Raw genomic sequence first — 20,698 nt, forward strand, 5'->3', positions numbered from 1 at the left:
CAACGCTTTAAATTAATTGAAATTACTCGCTATCCGATTCGTTACTCGATTCTACATCCTTTGCACATATTCGCGCATTGTGACCTGTCTTGCCGTAGATCCCATAACGCCTGCCGCCCGTCGCGCGCCTCTTCGACAAACCACCATTTTAGCCTTTATCAATCGCTGGCCGCTTCTTTTTGCCTTTTCGTCCTGTAGCCTTCGAGATTCTTTAATCGTAAGGGCTTCTTTAAGCTAAACTCGCGACTTTTTAGCTCTCCGGCGCTTTAAAAAGGTTAAATTAGCCTTTTTAAAGTACTTATCCGATTATGCATAAGGGTTATTTTATAGGCTATTTTAATTATACTCTTCGCTATTTAGTTTATCGTATTTAAAATCGGCGTCGGAGAGCTTTTTTAATAAATAAATACTCTCTTTTTAATATAAAATAAAGTGCTTAGTTATTTATTAAAGGTTAAACGGCGTTTAAAAGTCGTAAATATTAGCCGTCCCTAAACGAGATAAGTTAAGTGTAAGCGTTTAAAGACGCATATTTAGTTTATTAATTACCTCGTTCGAGTTATAAAGTATTAAGCCGGATACGTTAAATTTAAATTTAATATTAACTTTCGTAAAAATAGCGAAATATATAGCTTTAAACGCGATAAAAAACTCGAGCTTCGTAATATAATTTATCGAAGCTTTAATAAATAACTCGATTTCTTTCGAATAAGCACGCTTTAAAAGCGAATAAAATGCTATATCGAATAATTAAAATAAGTGAGATAAATAAAAAAGTATATAGAATATAATAATATTATTATCTTAATAATATACCTTAAAATCGGCCGAAATATAACTCTCGTAGCTATCGAGAATTAAAAGGCGGTAAGGACCCTTTATATACGTTTTAATATATTTATTAAAGTATTTAATTTAGTTTAAGCTTATCTCGTTATTAATTTAATTATTAAAAGTCGGCTTAATTACTTAGTCGTTTAATAAATCGGTTTCGCGAAACTAGTTCACGAGGTAATATTAACTTTAAACGATTAAAAACGGCGAAATATATTAACCCTACGAATTAATATATTTAATCGCCGTTATTTATTCCTAATTACTAGGCTGAATTAATTTCGCCTTTCCACGCCGCTCGGCGCGTGTTACGACGAGTGTTAACCCGATTATGCTTATTATAAAGCCGGTCTCGTCGAAATTTTAAATGTTTTCGTTAACGATCTCGTATTTCGCTTTTATATTTATAATTAGCGTAAATTAAATAAAAATAACTTTAAAATCTTTATAAAAAGCTTTTTTAATAATTATACCGACGATTTATTTTAATTTTTAAGTTCGAGTTACGATTAATAAAGCGTTTAATTTAATACTTATTAACGCGGTCGTCGCTACGCGTTATAATAAGTAAATTAGCTATATTTTCTATATTAACGAAATTAAGGGGTATTTTTCGGGTATTTAAATTAATTATATACTCGCGGAGCACTTTTTTTTTAATCGGGTTTAATCGACGTTAATTATATACGATTTCGCGTCGTAGAGTTCGGCCGCGGAGTCGGTAACTTATAAAAGATTATAGGACTCGGAAAGCCTTCGTAGTAGCCCTTTAACTAATGGGTTTTAAGGGGTCTCGTGTCGCTTAAATCGTTAAAACGATTCGATGTTTTAATAACTCGTTAACGTGGTTTATTATTACGCGACGTATATTACTTAGCGACGTATTTAAATTTTATTTTAATATAATTAAACTTTAACGTGTAATACCTCTATAATTATAATATTTAATTAATCTTAAAAAAATCGAATAGTTTTAATAATTTAAGCGATACGAAACGAACCGAATTAAATAAATTAAAGAGTAATAATAAAAGTTTATAATATATTCGAATTAATTTTACGTCATTAAATTTATAGCTAAACTTTAAAACGCGAAATCCGACCGAAACGACGTAAACTAAATTTAATTAAAAAAGAGGTACTTTATAAGCATATAATTAATCTAAATATTCGAGGGATGCCTCCCGATCTCGCTAGTGTAAAAGATATAGCTAATCTCTTTACCGCGTCGCGCGGCGGCGACCGCGTCGGTAAATACTAGGTTAGGCACTTTATCGACCGTAACCCGGACTTAAAAACTAAAATAAATCGTCGGTATAATTATTAAAAAGTTTTTTATAAAAATTTTAAAATTATTTCCGGCTAGTTTACGTTAATTACGAATATAAAGGCGAAATACGAAATCGTTAATAAAAATATTTAAAATTTCGACGAGACCGGCTTTATAATAAATATAATCGGGTTAATACTCGTCGTAATACGCGCCGAGCGGCGTAAAAAGCGAAGTCGGTCTAGTTTAATAATTAAAAATAAACAACGGCGATTAAATATATTAATTCGTAAAGCTAATATATTCCGCCGTTCTTAATCGTTTAAAGCTAATATTACCTCGTGAACTAGTCTCGCGAAACCGATTTACCGGGCGATTAAATAATTAAACCGACTTTTAATAACTAAATTAATAACGAAATAAGCTTAAATTAAATTAAGTATTTCGATAAATATATTAAAGCGTAAACGAAAGATTTTCACCGCTTCCTAATTATCGATAGCTACGAAAGTTATATTTCGGCCGAATTCGAAGTATACTACTAAGATAATAATATTATTATATTCGATATACCTCTTTTATTTATTTCACCTGCTCTAGCCACTCGATATAGCACTTTATTCGGCTTTAAAGCGTGTTTATTTAAAGGAAATCGAGCTATTTATTAAGGCCTTAATAAATTATATTACGAAGCTCGAGTTTTTTATCGCTTTTAAGGCCGCGTATTTCGCTATTTTTACGAAAAATAACATTAAATCCGGATTTAACGCTTTTAATTTAATCCCTTATAATCTCGACGAGGTAATTAATAAACTAAATATATATCTCTAAACGTTTATATTTAACTTATCTCGTTTAGAGACGGCTAATACCTACGACTTTTAAACGCCGTTTAACCTTTAATAAATAACTAAACACTTTACTTATATTAAAAAAGAGTGTTTATTTATTAAAAAAGCTTTCCGACGCCGATTTTAAATACGGTAAATTAAATAACGATAAGTATAATTAAAATAGCTTATAAAATAACCCTTATACGCGATAGGATATATATATTAAAGGAGGCTAATTTAATACTTTCTAAGCGTCGAAGAGTTAAAAAGTCGCGAGTTTAACTTAAAAGAGCCCTTACTATTAAGGAATTTTAGTAGCTACAGGACGAGAAGGTAAAAAAAAGCGTTCAGCGCCCGATAAAGGTAAAAATAGGGGTTCGTCGAAACGAAGGGCGACCGGTGAAAAGCGCTGTGGTGTTTACGGCGAAACAGGTTATAATACGCGAATATATAAAAAGATATAAAATTAAGCGAGGAATCGAATAACGAGTAGTTTTAATTAATTTTAAGCGTTATAATTAAATTAATTTATATAAAAAGGTCGAAAAGTGGAAAAAGTGCGTCGCTAAGTAATATACGTCGCGTAATAATAAACTACGTTAAGTATTATTATTATAAAAATAAAACGCGTTAAAATTTAATTAATATAATTAATTAAAAAAGTAATATAAAAGATAATATAATTCGCTTAGTAGTAAACCACGTTATATATATATATATATATATATAAATAGCATCCTACTAGAGAGTATTCGAGAGTTTTAAAAGCGAGCGACATTAAAGCATACGAGAGATTGCGCGTACCTTAAAATGTTCTTACATTAAGCATGTAGGTAATTGTAATCGCTGTAAGGCCACTACTGCACTAGCGGACTTAAGCGGCTACAAGGCGTGTCAGCCGGCAATTATTTGGGACCCTGCAGAGAGACGAACTCAGCCGCATGACACTACTTTAACATATGCTGGCCCTAGGACTGGTTATGTGTGGTATGCGTTGACCCGGGTGACACTTTGCTGAATCAGACCCTTACTTATACCTATCTACCTACTCTTGCTCGTCTAAATTTACAGACGAGTTACATGCAGGACCCCGGTGATTGCGCATCTTATTACCGCTCCCCAGCCACGACGATGATGATGTGCATCATGATGTACTATCGAAACTCGCCAAGGTAGGCTACGGTTGTCGTAGCAGTCAGTACTGCAGCACCACGATGGAGAACAGCGTACTTAAGCTCGGGCTTAAGGGGATTAAGTCATCCAAGGAGGGTCTACGTCGACAAGCACTCTGGTATATATAAGACAACTTGTCGCTGGCTCGGTTGAGTTGCGAAGCTATATCCCCCAGACCAGATCATACAACGAGCATTCTACTAAGACTCAAATATCACACCAAAAACATCATATATATCGAAACACCATGGCTGCTACCTTTGGAGCTACTACAGATGGCATCACTGTGGTCCGCCACTTCGCTGACCAGGTCAAGGGAAGAACTTGTAAGCCTATCGATTATGGATCAACCATCATGAGCTGAAGGTTCACTAACAGGCGGTGCTAGTCCTCTTGACTGGTCCTAGCAAAGGCGGCATCGGCTCGGAGACGGTCATCAGCCTTGCTCATGGATCCCCGGCTATGATTGTCCTCATCGGGCGGACCCTGGCTAAAGTGCAAGACGCCATCGACGCAATAGAGGAGATCAACGCCGACATCCGCGTGAAGTTCATCGAGACCGACCTGGCCTCGCTGAAAAGAGTCCGAAACGCGGCCGAGGCCATCCTGAATGATGACGAGATCTCCCAAATCGACGTCGTCATTAACAACGCCGGCGTCATGGCCTGCCCCTACACGCTGACCGAGGACGGCATCGAGCTCCAGCTCGCCGCGAGCCTGACCGGCCACTTCGTCCTAACCAACAAGATCATGCCCAAGATCCTAGCCGCCGGCGCAGGCAGCCGAATCGTGCTCGTGAGCAGCACGGCCCACCGGTACCGCCCCTTCAACCTCGAGGACCCCAACTTCGCCGCGGAGGGCACCCTACACCGAGTACGACGGCTACAGCTCGGCCAAGTCGGCCGAGATGCTGTACGGTATCGCGCTGAACCGGCGCCTGGCGGCACCGCGCGGCATCCACACCTACGCGGTACACCCGGGCGGCATCACGACGAACCTGCAGGACCACGTCAAATCCCTTGGCGAGGCACACATGATGGAAGTGTTCGACAGGGTCTGCCGAGTCATACACGGCATTTCCATCGCCGACTACCTTGCTCAATACCCCCTAAAGACGCTGCAGCAGGGCTGTTCCACAACGCTCGTCGCGGCTTTGGACCCCGACCTAGTGAACCGCGAGGGCTACTACCTGGAGGATTGCACCCTGACCACGGACCCGGCCTTGGCTAAGACATGGGCTACGGATCCCGATCTCGCGGAGAAGTGTTGGAGGAAGGCTGAGGAGTTGGTTGGGGAGACCTTTGGGTTCTAGCTTGACCAACAGGGGAATATGTAAGATATGGATATAGACAATTCTCTACTGATGTAGATATAGATGAAACTCCACGTACTTAAAAGCAAGCCGAACTCAATGACATCCATGTTTGGGTTATGTGTTTAACCTATCTCAAGCAAAGCAGGACTTACTATTTTTTTCATTTGTGGCAAGGCTTCGTAAGAAGAACACCAGCCATCAAATAGAGCTGCTTCTGATTGAATTTTTCTGCATCTTCGTTTTTGATGCAAAGCATTGCTTTCTCACCAGTTCCGGAATCGAATTTCATGTTGTTGTTGTTGTTGTTGTAGTAGTGTTGTGAAAGCGCTGTCGTAGGGGACCTGTCCCAGTATTATCCTTGGTGTAATTAGTGCTTCCCGCCTTAGGTAAGGGTATTCCCCCACTATGGCCTATGGCCTATGGATTTGCGCAAGCCGGAGCCGGGATCTCGAATCTCTCCTTTCTCGAGAATACCGTCCTTCAGCTTTTTGGCACCTGGAACCGTTCCTCCGCGCCAACAGCATCATTCTCTGGGCAAGGACAGAGAAAACCGGCTCGGGAGTTGCAAAGATGCTCTCCTTCATATTAGTCCAGAACCGACAGTAAGAGACGACGAATCCCCAATTGCTCCCCCATTGGCGCAACAAACTAACAAAGAGCGTGAGCGCAGAGGCAAGACGCGCCTAGCGAAATGGTACTCCCCGTACAGCGACGACGAGAAAGTCAAGCTTAAAGGCGAGGTGCGTACCTCCCTGCCCGCCCTTGGCTACTCTATTCAAAACTCTGCTTCTATCTATCGCGGTTCGAAACGAGACATCACCACTAACATTAGGCCAACGAACCCAGGTCCACCGCCTCGTCGCCCCGCGCGACCAAAAGTACCAGAGCAACTTCGTCGAGTTCCGGAACCACAAGATCGTGTACCGGCGCTACGCGGGCCTCTTCTTCTGCGCCTGCGTCGACACCAACGACAACGAGCTGGCGTACCTCGAGGCCATCCACTTCTTCGTCGAGGTCCTCGACTCCTTCTTCGGCAACGTTTGCGAGCTCGACCTCGTCTTCAACTTCTACAAGGTCTACGCCATCCTCGACGAGGTCTTCCTCGCCGGCGAGATCGAGGAGACGAGCAAACAGGTCGTCCTGACGCGCCTCGAGCACCTGGACAAACTGGAATAAGAAGGGGAAGATGCAATAAGAAGAAGAGAAAAACATACCTAATTCGGGGTGGCAGGGAGAGCAGTAACTAAACGGCTGATACGTCTCGCCGGGCTGTCACTCTGGAGGGTGCAATACTATCCCATCGGTCTGGGTTATTCACCGATACGGCTATATAGGGGATCACAAATCCATTGGCATGGCGTCTGGCGTAACTTGCATCAAAGAGAGGTTCAGTCTGGAAGTCTGAGGATTGGTACCTATATGATCTGGGGATTTTGAAGACATACGTAGGTCTTCTTGAGCGGTTTCACGTATCACAAAGGCCCGAGTTTCCGATATGCGAAAGTCTGTTCGATTGCCCGTGTTCGGGTCTTCCAGAGTGCAATACCTTTCACACTTCTCTCAAGCATGCTGGGGAGGGGCACACGTCATGTCAGTCCTGATTTGTGGCGTCATTATCTCGTCTGCAGGTTGTACGTATGTACTATAGATGTGTGCTCCTATTATTGGTACTGGCCACCTGACAGTGAAAGCTCCTCATATCTGACACTTCAAATGGCCAGAGGTTCTCAAAAAGGGACATGCCAATGGCTCTTGAAACATGCTGCGAAGGAACGGGACTGTTGGCAGGATCTGTCGAGACACAGGGCAACAAATTACTTATGGTCACAAAAGCCATTTACATGCCAAAATGTAAATATCAGCCTACACAGGGCTCGACCAAAGGCAATGGTTTTCAAATGATACAGCACTGCCAAACGGGGCAAACACCATGTGTGTTACAGGAAACTTATTGCACAAATAACGACCAGCGGTGCTAGACTATTTGATCTTCTCCTACACGGCTTACAGGTGCCCTCCAGATGCATGAATAAGATAGCAATTGTCTCAGTACTAAGCTTAAGTGGAATTCATCTTCGTCATCGTGGGAACAGGAAGAACACAGATCATGCCGAGTTCCCTGTTGTTGCTGTAAAATACCACGATTATGGCAAATCCATCGGGTTGTCTCCATTCCACCCTACCAGCAGTTGATGGGCTGCCCTCGAATCGTCGACCATGGTTGATCATTACGGCGCCTAGAGGAAGCTTTGTGAGAATGGCTGCTGCTGCGCTGTTCAAGCCTCTGCCTGAGTTGGCACCCTGAATCAACTCCAGCAAGAGTTAGTAAATTGGAGGACGCGGAGACGGTTTGGTGCGCAATGTACCTATGGTATCTGAAGCCGTGTTATCCAAGCCCTCCATCATCTCCGCCGCTGTTGTTCTTCCCGGACGAGGACGCACGATTAGAACCGCCAGTCCAGGAAACAGACGCATGGCAGGTTCACTATAGGGAGGACTTGTGAGCAGTCGGTATTGGTTGCCATCTGGATCGACAGTCAGAGTAGAATCGCTGGTCTCAGTAGCATCAATGCCCTCATCCAACACGATGTCCATTTGCGAAGCATAGACGACCTCCATTTCATCCTCGTGCTCTGCCATCTGTGCGCCCAGTGTATGTAAAAAGTCTTGTGCTTTAGCAGCAGCTGGCCTATCGAGTTCTCGATCGAGGCTACGCGCGTCAGTACTGGCCATAGGTGCATCCTGCTGCGGCAATAAACCCGAGATGATGTCGTTGTATGCGTCATCCATTCCCAAGGGCATTGCTTGAATGTTCTGCATGAACAAGTCCTCGTCTTCGTAGGAGAGTCTGCCTTCTGTGTTTGGCTTGCGCAGTGTCATGGTGTGGCTTCCGTCAGGCTTGGGAGACCTCGAGCGGCCATCACGATAACCGTTGTTGCTAGATCGGTAGCTATCTCTGTCCCTGGCTCTCCTCTTCCTGCCTCTCTTGGTATCTCTCGCCAGGTTGACGGAAAGGGGAGGCGTTTCGTGGAAAGGTGATGATCGGAAAAGAGGCGCTGGCGTAGTAGATCTACCTCTTGCGCCACGGAACGGCGAAGTATCACCTGGCGAGGAGAGCGACCTTTCTCTGTAGCTCGGGCGGTATCTATCCGTAACCTCATTACGAGCTCGAGGAGAACTATCCGGGCGGTAGCTGTCAGAATACTGACGAATTGGCAGGCTGAGTCTAACGGGTGATCGTTCTCTGCGATCCTGCCAATTCTCGGAATCCCTGGCCAGGCGTTTAGCGGCGGCATCCTTTCGCTTGGTGGTGAGTGACCAAGGTAGTCTGTTTTCCGGGCAGAGTGTTCCAAGATGGACTCCCACCTTCCCGCAAAAATTGCAGAGGTAGTCAGGGGCAGGTGGTGTATCATATCGAGGGTCTAGATTGGTCGGACAGTCTTGTACTATATGGCCTTATCAAGAGTCAATAGAGCCATCCGGTAGATTCTTGCGAGGGACTTACCAGCTTTATGGCACCGTTTGCATAGATACGCCTGCTGCTTCGAGTGTGCCTTCTTGGTCTTCTTCGCATCTGTCCCAGAATTTACTGGTTGTTTCTCCTTAGTTCTTGATGAATCCTGCTTTGAGCTGCCGTTGCTTTCCTCCGCGGAAGGCTCTGGGCTGAGCCTGATAGCTATCGTTCGGTTACGCAGATTCATGTGTCTCTGGTTTGGAGCTCCCAACTTGACAGATGACATTTTATCTTCCGATAGAAATGTAGGACCCTTAATAAATCTCAACTTACCTCCTTCACTCATCGAAGGCAAATCCTTCGTAGGTTGCGAGTTCGGACCCAGAGTGTTAGATGATCTTGTTCTTTTGTTGTTCGTAACTGGGGTGTCATTGGCACCGGTTCTTTTCCTGCCACCAGTCTTGGTCCAACGTTCAGGGCTGGAGGGCGGAGAGACGTCCAGAGCTGGCTTGGATTGGTCGTTGGCGTCAATCAGTTGAGATCGGGAGTTTTGAATGCGACTTTCGAGTTGAGAAGGTGCGTGATGCTTGCCTTCGAGGACGTTACGTATCTCCTCTTCGACCATCAAGTACCTGCGACGGCTCGAGGGGTCGTTCTGGTCAACGACGTCCTGCCAGTCTTTGAATGAAGAATACATGACGTTGTCCTCGAATCCGCGGCTTCTGAGTGAGCAAATCCAAGCGCAGGCAAGGGAGTCCTCTCGCACGAACATGTCCTTTACGACTTGCTGGTGAAGCCATTGCAGGTACATGTCAAGCACCTGCTGTCCGTGGTCGTTGACTCCAAAATCGACATCAATCATGTGTTCAAGTTGGGAAAGGGAGGTTTGATCAAGGCTAATGGGAGTCAGCCCGTGGGAATCATGGCCTGGATCCATGGCTTTGCTGTAGACTGAACTCATCAATAAGTGAATGGTTGAAGCCTGGGGGTTGGGAGCTTGTGAAAACACGCCCGACTTTTTCTTGAACCACGAATGTTCATGTCAGACAGGAGTGTTTGGGTCCTTTCCTGGCTTTCTGCATTTGCAGAACAGGTAATCTGTCGATGCAATCAGAAAAACAAACAAGAGTGGAAGGTGCCAAAACAGTGGCCCGAAGGTCGCTCTTTCCTTCCTATGCACAATGTGACCAGCGAGTGACTAATGCCACATCATCGGCTCATTACTGTGCAAGCTGGAAAAAATAAAATAAAACAGGAGGTTGTCAACTGGGAAAAGTTGGATGTTCTTGCAGCAGCGGATAAAAACTGCAGTGGTCCTTCCATGGGATGGCCGGTTGGGTCGAAGTCGGCGGCAAGCTGCTCAGTCTTGTCTGCAGGTGATTATGCACAACCAAACCAGGCATTGCTGTCAAGCATAATCTCGTACAAGGAAACTGCAGGGTCCGCTTGGCTGTAATGATGCCCTCGTCGCCCGTCGTCCAGTCTCTACTTCAGGCATTTCTGAGATGGAAATTTACTCACCTGCCTGGCTGTCTGGTAGGTTCCTTATTAGCAGCAACACTGCTGGATAGAATACCTCTTCTACAGGGAAGATGGAATAAATACAATGTCTTAAAACAATACATGTAACATGTGGCTCGAATAATAAGTCCATGAGCAGAATAAAAGAGGCCTACAAATATCCATGTTGAGTCGAGACCTTTTGGTATCGTCGTTTGCGAGACTAGGTGCTCAAAGCAGACCTCGCTGCAGCTTCCCGCCTCACAGCATAGATTAGGTAGATTAGCATAATTGACTGGCGCTTGGTTGGCAAACAGAGGTTTGAATATGGCCCTTGAGACTCGTATCCCGGGCAGCCCTAACAAAGATGGCGAGTACTTAATACAGATATCTCCAAAACGCCATTCAAGAAGACATCAATTGACGAATACAATAAGCGCGAGGAATCAGAACAAACGTCTTTGCTAGCGCTTCAACGCTGCAAAGCGGGCTGCCAGATCATCCACGCTTGGCACATCCTCTCCCAGTCCCCCCTTTCTCTCGGTTTTCTTGCCAGATATACCGGCATCTAGCATCTTCTTGCTGGGCTTTAGTTCGGCCGAGTTGAGCGTGATTTTGGGTCGAGGATTCTCAGTAGATGGACTTGGCGGGTTGACGTGCAGAGGGCTCTGCGGACCCAAGGTGCGTGGTGGTGTAGCCCTGCTGAGGTCTTCCCTCTCCCGAGCCGCTTTGCTATCGGCCGGTATACCGGGCTCTACGATCTTCTGTGCCTGTCCTCCGCTGGGATTGTCGTCCACGTCATCGTCCACGAAGTCCGGAGGGTCGCCCAAGTTCGCGGGACGCTTCGGCCAGTCCACGCCATATGCTCTTGCTATCTCTTCCAAGTACCCCGTGACTAACTCTTCTTTCGGCGGCGTCACACTGAGCTTCTTCACCACCTTCTCCGAGACCTTGCCGTCCGTGTTTTCTGTGGCGGTCATGACGAACTCCTTGCCAAACTTCTCCCCGAATAGTAGCCGGACCGCCTGGAGCTCCTTGATCTCCGTTTTCGGCGCCGCGAAGATGATGCTCTTCACCGCCTCCTCCAATCCTGGGTCACACTGCGGCGCCTCTAATAAACCAGCACGTGCGATCAGGAGCTCGCAGTACAGTTCGAGGATCTCGTGGAGTTCTGTGATGATGTCGGTGCGAATAATGTTCTCGACGCGGATTCGGGCAGAATCAACCTTGCCCGTCTCTAGCAGTTGGGCCATGGTCCGCCGCGCGGCTTTGGAAAGGGCCTCATCTCGTTTTTGCACCATGCGCAGTCTTGCGATCGCAAGTTTCAGTTGGACTTTGATCCTTGTCTAATCCCCAGGAGTTAGTTGCTCGTGCGCTACAGGCCGAGGGGACGTATCGCATACCAGCAATGTCGCCGAGGGTGCCATGATGGGTTGCAATACGGGGTGGTTCCCGGGGCTTCCTGATATGAGGACTTGTGATCTGGTCAAGTTGGGGAGTGTTGTAGGTAGTAACGGCAGAGTTGACAAGCGGTTTAGCTGGAGATCGGTTGTTCCGCGGCTGTTATTTGGTAAGTAGGTATGATCGTCGGGTCCTGCCTACTGATTCCTACCCCACCTGAGCTATATGCTGGTGTGGGGTAAATGGTAAGCCAGCCTCAAGTGTCAAGGTCGGTCCAGCTTCTGGCTTGCCGGGTCAGTCTCCGTACTTGAGTGCCCTCTACGTCATCCTCTGTATTTGCTTTAAATCGAGTCGACCGAGGCCGAAACGAGACAAGCAAACAACGGCCTCAAAATTCATCAAGTTGAACTTTATGTGAGTGTATTGATCAATATGATACACACATGGTTAGGTGAAATGGCGTTTTGTTATTTTGATTTAAACCTTTGGTGTGCGATAGCACGATGCATAATGATTCCAAAATACTTATATAGATCCCATGGGTCTTAATCACGGCTAGTTCTCGTGTGTTCCCTTGATCCATTGGCACCTTTGTCTTGTATACTGGTCAAAACAACCCATTCTCTCCGATTCGACGATGGTCAGCTAATGACGTTCCGAATTCTCGCCAATCGAAGTCCTGCGTGTATAGACAGTAAACCCCGATCGAGCTGCTTATTATTCCCTTCGCTTAGTCCTGGGCTGGTTGGCTAGCCTTGATCATAAATATGGCCTGCGGAACAACGATAAGCGAGAAGGCGAAGTTGAGGGCGATGCCAACGCCAAAGATCTTCAGGTACAGTTTAACCAGTCGGACCCAAGAAGCATGCGAGAAAGTGTTCCAGGCATCCTTCATGCTGACAAAACCACGTCCACCAACAATTGCGGGTTCGAGAGTGCCCTGGAATGAGCGGTCGAACGGGATGATTGTCTCATCTTCCTCGGGCAGTAGAGATGCCTGGACTCGAGTGAGTACGACGTGTGCTGGGATCGTCAGGAAGATAGTAAGGAGCAGCATGACGACCACGACGATGAGACCTTTCCACACGTCACTGCTCTGAGGCTCGGGAACCTCACCAGGTCTCTTGGGGTCCCACAGGCCCATACCCATGGCACGAGCAAGAAATTTCGGGAAGCCCTGCTGGATCTCGAGGGTGACAAAGTACACGGCGGTAGGCAAGGCGCAGGCGCGGAAAGCCTGCTTGAAACCGGGGAGACGCTGCCAGAAGTGCTTGTCGGAGGGGGCCGAGATGACGATGTGAAGCCAAGCGGCGTAGAGCTGGACAAGAGCAACGGCTGAGATCAGGGCGGCGATAGACTTGAAGTGGCTCAAGATAGGCAGCACGCTGACAACACCGTAAACAAATAGAGTGCTGAACGAAAGCGCAACCCAACAGGCAAGACCACGGAAGTTAGAGCGCCAGCCGCCAATACCGATCAGCGTGCGGTGGATGTTGCGGAAGCTGGCGGTAATCTGAACGGTCTGCGGGGATGCACGAGCAGCCTCGTCGGCCACGGGAGCGGAATCGTCAACCACGGACTGGTCATCCTCGTTAAGCGATACAGGGTCGTACGCAGGTGGAGCTGGGTCTTCGATCATCGCAAGCACCGGATACAGGTTGTTCATGGTGTAGCCGACGTAGATGAAGAGGGGAATGAATATGAGGAAATCGATAAACATCAACGGCCAGGACCAGCCAGGCAATTGGCGGACGGGCCTATCGCCATCTTGATAGGCGACAGCGGCCCGCTTGTAGACGGCGGCAGCAACGTCTTTGTACATGGTAGCCGAGTCTTCAACGGCAATTCGAGTGGGTAGACAGACTTATGGAGGTTTGAAGATTGAAGAAAATGTAATGAAAGTCTGCAAAAGACGGCTGGACTCGATGGGATAAAAGGCCAGGAAAAGATGAGACAAACAACGAAAGAGGCGGCTGACTGGTTTTAATAAGAGGAACCAAAGGAATGAGCAATTGCGAGTCGATCATCCTCCTTGCCTCTCTGCCTGGGGGGAGAATGGATGCTGTTAGGCAGCACCTGCATGCTGCGCCACCCGATGCTTTGCAAGCGCCCGTAGGCTAACCGACTGGCCTGGCCTAGCCGCTTACCTGCCTAACTCGGTCCTACACCACCATCGTACAGGCTGCAAGTCCAACCCCACCAGGCTAACGATTCCTTTCAGTCGGGTCTGTTCAAGACGCCTCGACATTTGGCTACAACTTCAATGCTTGTTCGGTAAGGCCTGGCTGGCAACAAAATGCAAAGAATGTTACATGTAATGGAAGACCTTGGTCTTAAAATATCATGGTTTCCTACCGATCTCACATACGTGTCTCAGATAGCACGTACTTGTTGCGAATACCGTGTCATCAGTTTGTAGACTTGCCTGATGTGCCGTCAGCCGAAGTCATCCTCAAGTGCCACGCCACTTTATGTAGCCTCTTACGTCAGCAGAGATCTGGTGGTAATAGTGATGATAAAAAACCCCCCGGCTGTTGATTAACATCGTCCTAGCCATCTCCCGTGTTGAAGATGGCCCAGTTTGGTGTTCTTATATATGTCGATATCTGAACAGGTGGACATCCTGCGGCGCTGATACACGCTTGTGGTGATGTTGTCTCAGGCTGCCAACCAGGTACCTACATCTCAGCGCAGTAAGTCCGAAAATAGCACGCGGATGATAGGACCTTTTGTGACCCCACCTGTACCCGTTCGCCGATCAACCTCGTAGCGGGGGGTTTGCGTCACTCCAGGAATACCATACTAATGTTCCTACTGCCGGAAAGCTACTTCTTCCTTAAGACCAAGCTACAGCTACCTAAACCATTCATGTCATCCAATCACCCTACAATGGCGGCCCCTTCGATACCTAACCTTCTTTCTCTTCGGGGCTCCAGGGGTGGTGGGCGTGGTCGGGGAAGTCGGCGTGGTGGTCCTCCTGGGGGTAGTGCTGCATCAGGACCGGGCCACGATACCACAATCCAGGGCACCGACACTGACGCTTCCGTCTCACGCCTGAGTGCTGTAGACATGGGCTACTTGGATGATCCATATGCGCAGTACTTTGTGCAGAACCAAATGGGCCCGGCGACACGGAGATTACCCATAATCAATCGAGGTGAGATTGAAGCCGTCTAGAGAACGAGCAGTGGTCTCGTCGAATATTTGCCGCGGCGAGTGCTAAGGCTGAAGGCAGGTACCTATACGCGAACCAAAGCCTTGGATCGGCTCATCGATGCTTTTTTGTCTTCTGAGCTTGGTCCCGAAGCGGGAAGGAAGCAGATTGTGTCGCTTGGGGCGGGCACAGATACTCGCTGCTTCCGGTTGTTCTCTCGTAACAATGTGACGGGGCTCATCTACCACGAGGTTGACTTTCCTACCATCTCTTCGAAGAAGCGGCAGATTGTCCAGAGCACGCCAGCTTTGAGGAACACCATTGCCCCTGACCCCCGCAAACTGAGCGCGACGCTTCCTCGAGCTCGTCTTGGAGCAGCACCCGCCTACCGAATGACTGCGAGTACTGGTGTCATGGGATAGACTTGCGCGACCTCGCACAAGCCACGTCTCCCATTTTGCCAGGTCTGCAGTCAGACATCCCCACGTTACTAGTATCGGAATGCTGTCTGTGCTATCTTCAGACAAGCCTAGGCAAGGACGTCATTAAGCACTTCACCGAGCAGATGCAAGATCTTTCCATCATAATCTATGAACCCGTCAAGCCCGAGGACCCATTTGGTAAACAGATGGTGGCTAATCTGGCAGCTCGAAGGATTCATATGCCAACGCTAGAGATGTATCGTGAGCCCGCAGACCAAGAGACACGGCTTACGGAGGCCGGGTTTCAGACTTCCAAGGCCATGACTGTTGAGGCTATCTGGAAGCAGTGGGTCTCGCCTGAGGAAAAAGAAAGGGTCGATGAGCTTGAAGGCCTCGATGAGGTTGAAGAGTGGAATTTGCTCGCCGACCACTACGTTGTGGCATGGGGCTGGAGAGGGAATGGGTTCCAAGCTTGGGACGACATATGATGGCGGCGAATTGGCCGGTTGCTAATGGTCTGTTCCATCATGGAGGAGATCAAGAGACATTAGTCCTGGAATATGTCCAGCTACCCTGAGTTATTGCAACAGTGATTACACCCCTATGCAAGACACCAAGCACAGGTACCTAAATAAGGAGGCAAATTACCTACCCAACAAGTCAACTGTTCGTGGTGTTTATGTTGAATACACGACTATCGACAACTCATGTTGAAGCACTATTTTGTGCATGTATTTGCACATGAGGACTTTACGCGTTCTGAGTATACCGAGCAGATCATGTAACTTTTGCTGCGGACGAGGAGAGGAGGATGACCACAGAACGGCTGTGGACCCACAAACGCCACCAGCCACAATGCACCTGGGTGACCTGCAGCTGGCAACTGCCCGGGGATCATTACTTGTCTTAACCAGCCACCCCCGTCTGCACAAAGTGGATTCATGTGCCTTGCTGGACCCAAGCGCGTCCAAAGCTTAAAGCGACTCTTTGGGAGCCTCGCTTTCTTTGTGACGATCAAGCCAGCCAGCTACCTACCTGTTTTGAATGGTTCACTTGGAAGACTCATAAACTCTGCTTCTCCTGGCTTAAGTCTATTCCAGTCGGATATTGGCTGCCTCTAAGTGGGCCCAACCTTACTTCGTTCTACATGTATTTTACTTCTCGGGCCTTACTTTGCTTTGCTCGATCTGTCTTATTTCTTATTGCCTCTCCTCTCAGCTGAACCTCATCCTTACCAACTTGACCTCAGCTGAAGTCCATTGCTATTCAAAATACACCACGAGCTGAGATTTGTTAAAGCTACTCAACATATACTATCGTCACTTATACTCTTTATCAGCCTTTTACTACAGACAATTACACCGCATCATACCACGTATCGGATTCCCACGTCTGTGACGTCGGTTAAACAAGTTCAAAATGGCGGACTCAAAGCAGCACAAATACCGCCAGGAGATCCAGCAGATGATGTATGTCTCTGGAGAGGCTGGTGAGCCGTCTGTTGAGACCACTGCTATGATCGAAGAGATTGTGCGTCAGCAAGTCATTGAAATGCTGCGCAGCTGTACAGAGCTGGCAGCACGTCGTGGCGCTCGAGCCATCACCATCAACGATCTTATCTTCCAGATCCGTGATGATGCTCCTAAAGTCTCCCGGTTACGCACATTCCTCAGCTGGAAGGATGTACGAAAGAATGCTCGCGACTCGGACGAGAAAGGCGGTGACGTGGAAATGGGCGTAGCCGATGACCCGGCCGGCGCCGGCGTTGTTGCTGGTCCCGCCGTCGAAGAAGCGACCAAGAAGAACAAGAAGGCTAAGGTGAAGCTACCCTGGGAGCCTTCTAGCTTCTACAGCCAGGAGGTCCCCGAACGGGACGACGAAGAAGACGAGGAGGAGGAAGAAATGAACATCATCACCCTCCAGCGTCTCCGCAAGGCCGATGAGCGTACGAAAGCAATGACCAGAGAGGAGTACGTCACGTGGTCCGAGTACCGCCAAGCGTCGTTCACCTACCGCAAGGGCAAACGCTTCAGAGAATGGGCTGGTTTCGGTATCGTCACGGACAGCAAACCCTCGGATGATATTGTCGATATCCTGGGCTTCTTGACCTTTGAGATGGTTCAGACCCTGACCGAAGAAGCCCTCAAAATCAAAGACCAAGAAGATAACTGGAAGGAGCGCAGTGGAGGCGAGAGCACCGGTAACAAGAAGCGCAAGCTGGCTCAAGGGCTATTCGACCCGCCAAGTGAAGGCAGGGCACCAGTTGAGTCACGGCATATCCAGGAAGCATTCCGTCGGCTACAAACCAGGCCCAAGAGGTCGCGAGCAATGCTCAATGGCACCCGACTTCAGCAAAGGACCAACCTTAAACTGTTCTAAACAACTCCATTACAGCTGCAGTCGAGGTTGGAAGTTTGTATGATTATAAAGCCCAACCTGGGTCAAAGCCTCAGTGAGCTGATGCCAAGGCTTGCTGAGCCTCGTGCCTGACTTGAAGCCGATGGGCTACTATTGCCACAATTGGAGGATACACGATTTGGTCTAGCATATATCGATGAAGGCGCTTTGGGACTTGGGTGCTCGGGCTTGTTTGGCGCTATTGGAAAGGTCGGCGTGATACCCATTTTCTATTAATTGATTACTTAATTCAGGGAGGTTTGCTCGAAGTAGATGTTTAATGTAGAGTCCCATCAACAACGTTGGCTCCGTTGGCTCCGTCCGCACTTTGCTATGCTAAACTCGGTAATTGTGAGGATGCTCTGTTTAAAGCCACATCTTCCCAGAGCACTATATGCTTCCATGTACTGCAATTGCAACTAACGACCGTTGCTAATCCTTATGGTTATTTTACCGATGTCTAGTTGTTGTATGGCCACCAGCTATCCGTGGAACGGCTGCTCTAGATCATGTAAATCCTAAGGTGACCATTGTAGTGAATTTTGTTAGTACTGTTGTCAATGAAGCATTAGCACCCCCCTTCCCCTAAAACACAAAACCATTGATCGAGGCGACAGGCACACTCCTGCAAGAATATAAAAGAGCGTTCTTGATTATTCACTGTTCCTTTGTGATATCGGGATTTTCTTTTTGGTGTAATTAATCCCAAGTAAGCGCAAATAAAATACTGCCCAGGTGTTACCTAGAGTGCGGAATTCCAGCTCCCCGCATTGAAGCAAGCCACATTGAATGATTGCATCACGTGGGGCATTGTGCTTATCGGTGGTGTCGCAGGTCGGCTGTTGCGTGACTACCGCTGACCGGGTCCCCAAACTACATGCTTTTATTCCAGGAGACCTGAATCAACTCTCCAGGCTTTAGAAACAAGTACCATCCTTCACTCTACTTTTTGATTCCCCGGGTTATTGGAACTGACCCTTCTACATCTTGCTCCTCTCTGGTCGTGCCTCGTTTGCCGCCATCAACCGATTCCCACAACTCGCCACCATGTCTACAGCCGCCCGCCGCCGTTTGATGCGAGACTTCAAGGTGCCTTATCTTCCTACGATATGTTTTTTTAGGAAGGCTCCCGCTGACATTAGACACAGCGCATGCAAACCGATCCTCCCGCTGGCGTATCTGCATCCCCCGTCCCTGACAATGTCATGACTTGGTATGCTACTACTGACGATCCTTCCGAACCTTGGACCCCGCGCAGCACTGACACCGGAATATCAGGAATGCTGTCATAATAGGTCCTGCAGACACTCCCTTCGAAGATGGAACCTTCCGCCTCGTAATGCACTTCGAGGAGCAATACCCGAACAAGCCGCCCGCCGTCAAGTTCATCAGCCAGATGTTCCATCCCAATGTCTATGCCACGGGCGAACTGTGCCTTGATATCCTGCAGAACCGGTGGAGTCCCACGTACGACGTTGCCGCTGTGTTGACCAGTATCCAGAGGTAAGACCACGGGCACACAACTCATTATTCACAAGGAACGGCATCTGACCGGGCAAACAGTCTTCTAAACGACCCTAATACGGGCTCCCCGGCCAACGTCGAGGCGTCGAATCTCTACAAAGACAACCGCAAGGAATACACCAAGAGAGTACGGGAAACCGTTGAGAAGAGCTGGGAAGATTGAAGGTCACATCTCAAAATTTGGAACAGTCTACATTGGCCGCATATTCGGCTTTGGGTTACGGAGCGATACGGCCGACATCGGCACGTCGCGTCGGTACAGCGAGACAACTCGCCGTTCTTTCATTACCAGATGCTATCTCGGTTGAGAGCGTACTTCAGCGGACGACGATCTTGCCGTTACTGCGATGAGGCTTTGATTTAGGCGTTACGTCAGGCGTAGGTTAGGGATCGGCGCCTGATACGGGATGAATGCTGCTTTCTTGTCGCGGTCTCTTCATGGCTGGTTTTCTGCTTCTTTCCACGGTCTTTAGGTAGTCCGCAGTAGTCTGGCACATGGCATAGCTTCCGGAGTTTCTCAATGAACGTTGTCATTAAATTATACCTGGTCTGGCAAGTAAACAGTTCTTTAGGCGGTCTGGACACACAATAGAGGTTTGGTTTCCGGCACTCATGCAAGTGGATATAGAAGCAAGTACATACCTACATGTAGACACATCAAATGTACTTGCAGGTAAATGCTGTCTCTCCCGTTTCATAGCCGTCCCTTGTCCGTTGACGTGAATATTGCAAATTACCACTACTTGTGCCAACAAGTCGGTCATCAATGCCGCAACGGAACCGAGTCATTGGGGTTGAGTTTTGCGGACGTGGCTGCAGTTGCATTGATGGGGTAAATGAGCATCATACCGAGTCAATGTTATTGTTATTTCAAACATTGAGGTATTACTACTACCAGCAGCCACCCACCACCTGCGCGTTGGGTACATGTATGCAATTACATGTAAACATTGATGCAGTGCCTAATGACTGACTTGTACCGCGACCCCACTAGACTGCTGCTAATCACTGTGACCCCCATCGCTAATCGACAGTTTGTACAGCAAGCAGCCCGCTGTAAAGACACCCAAACCCCCTCTTTGGTCACCATTGGCATCGAACCCCCCTGAACCCCTCCTGGGTAGCGCAATAGCGTGATATCCTACTGGCGAAAAAGCAACTTAGGGACCCATGCCCAGCCAATCCAGGCACACAACAGGCACGGACAGAAGATAGACGGGCACCACCGCCTAGGCAAGTAGAAACTGTATCCCCAATGTCAAACAGATCCGGCGCCCAGACACTTGTCCAGGTGTGACTGATCCCATGTGAACCCTGTTTTCTTTCGCTCTGCACCGCTACATCCCATCTCGTTCCCTCTCCGACGTCCCCTTCTCCAAACCGGCAACGGGAAACGCGACGTAACGGCTGCACCTCCTTTA

General features: G+C 47.8%; 8 protein-coding genes across 8 annotated transcripts; 5 read left to right on the plus strand and 3 right to left on the minus strand.

Annotated features, from left to right (window-relative positions):
* Positions 1–4,357: 4,357 nt before the first annotated feature.
* Positions 4,358–5,422, plus strand: PG997_008286 (uncharacterized protein; the record flags this gene model as incomplete). Its single annotated transcript, XM_066812601.1, has 3 exons — positions 4,358–4,436; positions 4,499–4,983; positions 5,009–5,422. The coding sequence occupies 3 exons, from the start codon at positions 4,358–4,360 to the stop codon at positions 5,420–5,422; spliced, it is 978 nt and encodes a 325-aa protein (XP_066667943.1).
* Positions 5,423–5,995: 573 nt separating this feature from the next.
* PG997_008287 (Adaptor protein complex- sigma subunit) lies at positions 5,996–6,601 on the plus strand (the record flags this gene model as incomplete). The annotated part of the gene is made up of 3 exons (XM_066812602.1): positions 5,996–6,027; positions 6,096–6,165; positions 6,272–6,601. 3 exons carry the CDS (start codon positions 5,996–5,998, stop codon positions 6,599–6,601), a joined length of 432 nt encoding a protein of 143 aa, XP_066667944.1.
* Positions 6,602–7,483: 882 nt separating this feature from the next.
* PG997_008288 (uncharacterized protein) lies at positions 7,484–9,816 on the minus strand (the record flags this gene model as incomplete). The annotated part of the gene is made up of 3 exons (XM_066812603.1): positions 7,484–7,726; positions 7,868–8,753; positions 8,927–9,816. 3 exons carry the CDS (start codon positions 9,814–9,816, stop codon positions 7,484–7,486), a joined length of 2,019 nt encoding a protein of 672 aa, XP_066667945.1.
* A 1,027-nt stretch (positions 9,817–10,843) lies between these two features.
* Positions 10,844–11,806, minus strand: PG997_008289 (uncharacterized protein; the record flags this gene model as incomplete). The annotated part of the gene is made up of 2 exons (XM_066812604.1): positions 10,844–11,725; positions 11,783–11,806. The coding sequence occupies 2 exons, from the start codon at positions 11,804–11,806 to the stop codon at positions 10,844–10,846; spliced, it is 906 nt and encodes a 301-aa protein (XP_066667946.1).
* Positions 11,807–12,510: 704 nt separating this feature from the next.
* PG997_008290 (ubiquitin conjugating) lies at positions 12,511–13,602 on the minus strand (the record flags this gene model as incomplete). The annotated part of the gene is made up of 1 exon (XM_066812605.1): positions 12,511–13,602. The coding sequence occupies one exon, from the start codon at positions 13,600–13,602 to the stop codon at positions 12,511–12,513; it is 1,092 nt and encodes a 363-aa protein (XP_066667947.1).
* A 1,067-nt stretch (positions 13,603–14,669) lies between these two features.
* On the plus strand, positions 14,670–15,844 carry PG997_008291 (S-adenosyl-L-methionine-dependent methyltransferase; the record flags this gene model as incomplete). The annotated part of the gene is made up of 3 exons (XM_066812606.1): positions 14,670–14,937; positions 15,037–15,342; positions 15,399–15,844. 3 exons carry the CDS (start codon positions 14,670–14,672, stop codon positions 15,842–15,844), a joined length of 1,020 nt encoding a protein of 339 aa, XP_066667948.1.
* A 931-nt stretch (positions 15,845–16,775) lies between these two features.
* On the plus strand, positions 16,776–17,735 carry PG997_008292 (SPT3-like protein; the record flags this gene model as incomplete). The annotated part of the gene is made up of 1 exon (XM_066812607.1): positions 16,776–17,735. One exon carries the CDS (start codon positions 16,776–16,778, stop codon positions 17,733–17,735), a length of 960 nt encoding a protein of 319 aa, XP_066667949.1.
* A 1,065-nt stretch (positions 17,736–18,800) lies between these two features.
* On the plus strand, positions 18,801–19,628 carry PG997_008293 (Ubiquitin-conjugating enzyme e2 2; the record flags this gene model as incomplete). Its single annotated transcript, XM_066812608.1, has 5 exons — positions 18,801–18,842; positions 18,902–18,966; positions 19,032–19,256; positions 19,317–19,404; positions 19,467–19,628. The coding sequence occupies 5 exons, from the start codon at positions 18,801–18,803 to the stop codon at positions 19,626–19,628; spliced, it is 582 nt and encodes a 193-aa protein (XP_066667950.1).
* Between the last annotated feature and the right edge of the window lie 1,070 nt (positions 19,629–20,698).

This window comes from Apiospora hydei (genome assembly GCF_038363865.1).
Source record: "Apiospora hydei strain CBS 114990 chromosome Unknown utg000006l_segment0_segment0, whole genome shotgun sequence".
In the NCBI taxonomy this organism is placed as follows: domain Eukaryota; kingdom Fungi; phylum Ascomycota; class Sordariomycetes; order Amphisphaeriales; family Apiosporaceae; genus Apiospora; species Apiospora hydei.